Below are 208 nucleotides of genomic sequence, written 5' to 3' on the forward strand. Positions count from 1 at the left end.
CCCCCGCCCGTCCCCGCAGTGCCTCCCCTGCGGCCCCGGGGGCAAAGGGCGCTGCTTCGGGCCCAGCATCTGCTGCGCGGACGAGCTGGGCTGCTTCGTGGGCACGGCCGAGGCGCTGCGCTGCCAGGAGGAGAACTACCTGCCGTCGCCCTGCCAGTCCGGCCAGAGGGCGTGCGGGAGCGGGGGCCGCTGCGCCGCCGCCGGCGTC

The 208-nt window shown here is 78.4% G+C and overlaps 1 protein-coding gene across 1 annotated transcript in view; it reads left to right on the forward strand.

Moving 5' to 3' along the window:
• Positions 1–208, forward strand: part of AVP (arginine vasopressin) — a 3,271-nt gene that overhangs the window by 1,849 nt on the left and 1,214 nt on the right. Inside the window, exon 2 of the mRNA XM_021707521.1 lies at positions 20–205. Coding sequence (XP_021563196.1) covers positions 20–205 — 186 coding nt within the window. The remainder of the gene's footprint in view (positions 1–19; positions 206–208) is intronic.

The sequence above is a fragment of the Carlito syrichta genome, unplaced genomic scaffold (genome assembly GCF_000164805.1).
Source record: "Carlito syrichta isolate Samal-C Ts95f unplaced genomic scaffold, Tarsius_syrichta-2.0.1 Scaffold120447, whole genome shotgun sequence".
NCBI lineage: Eukaryota > Metazoa > Chordata > Mammalia > Primates > Tarsiidae > Carlito > Carlito syrichta.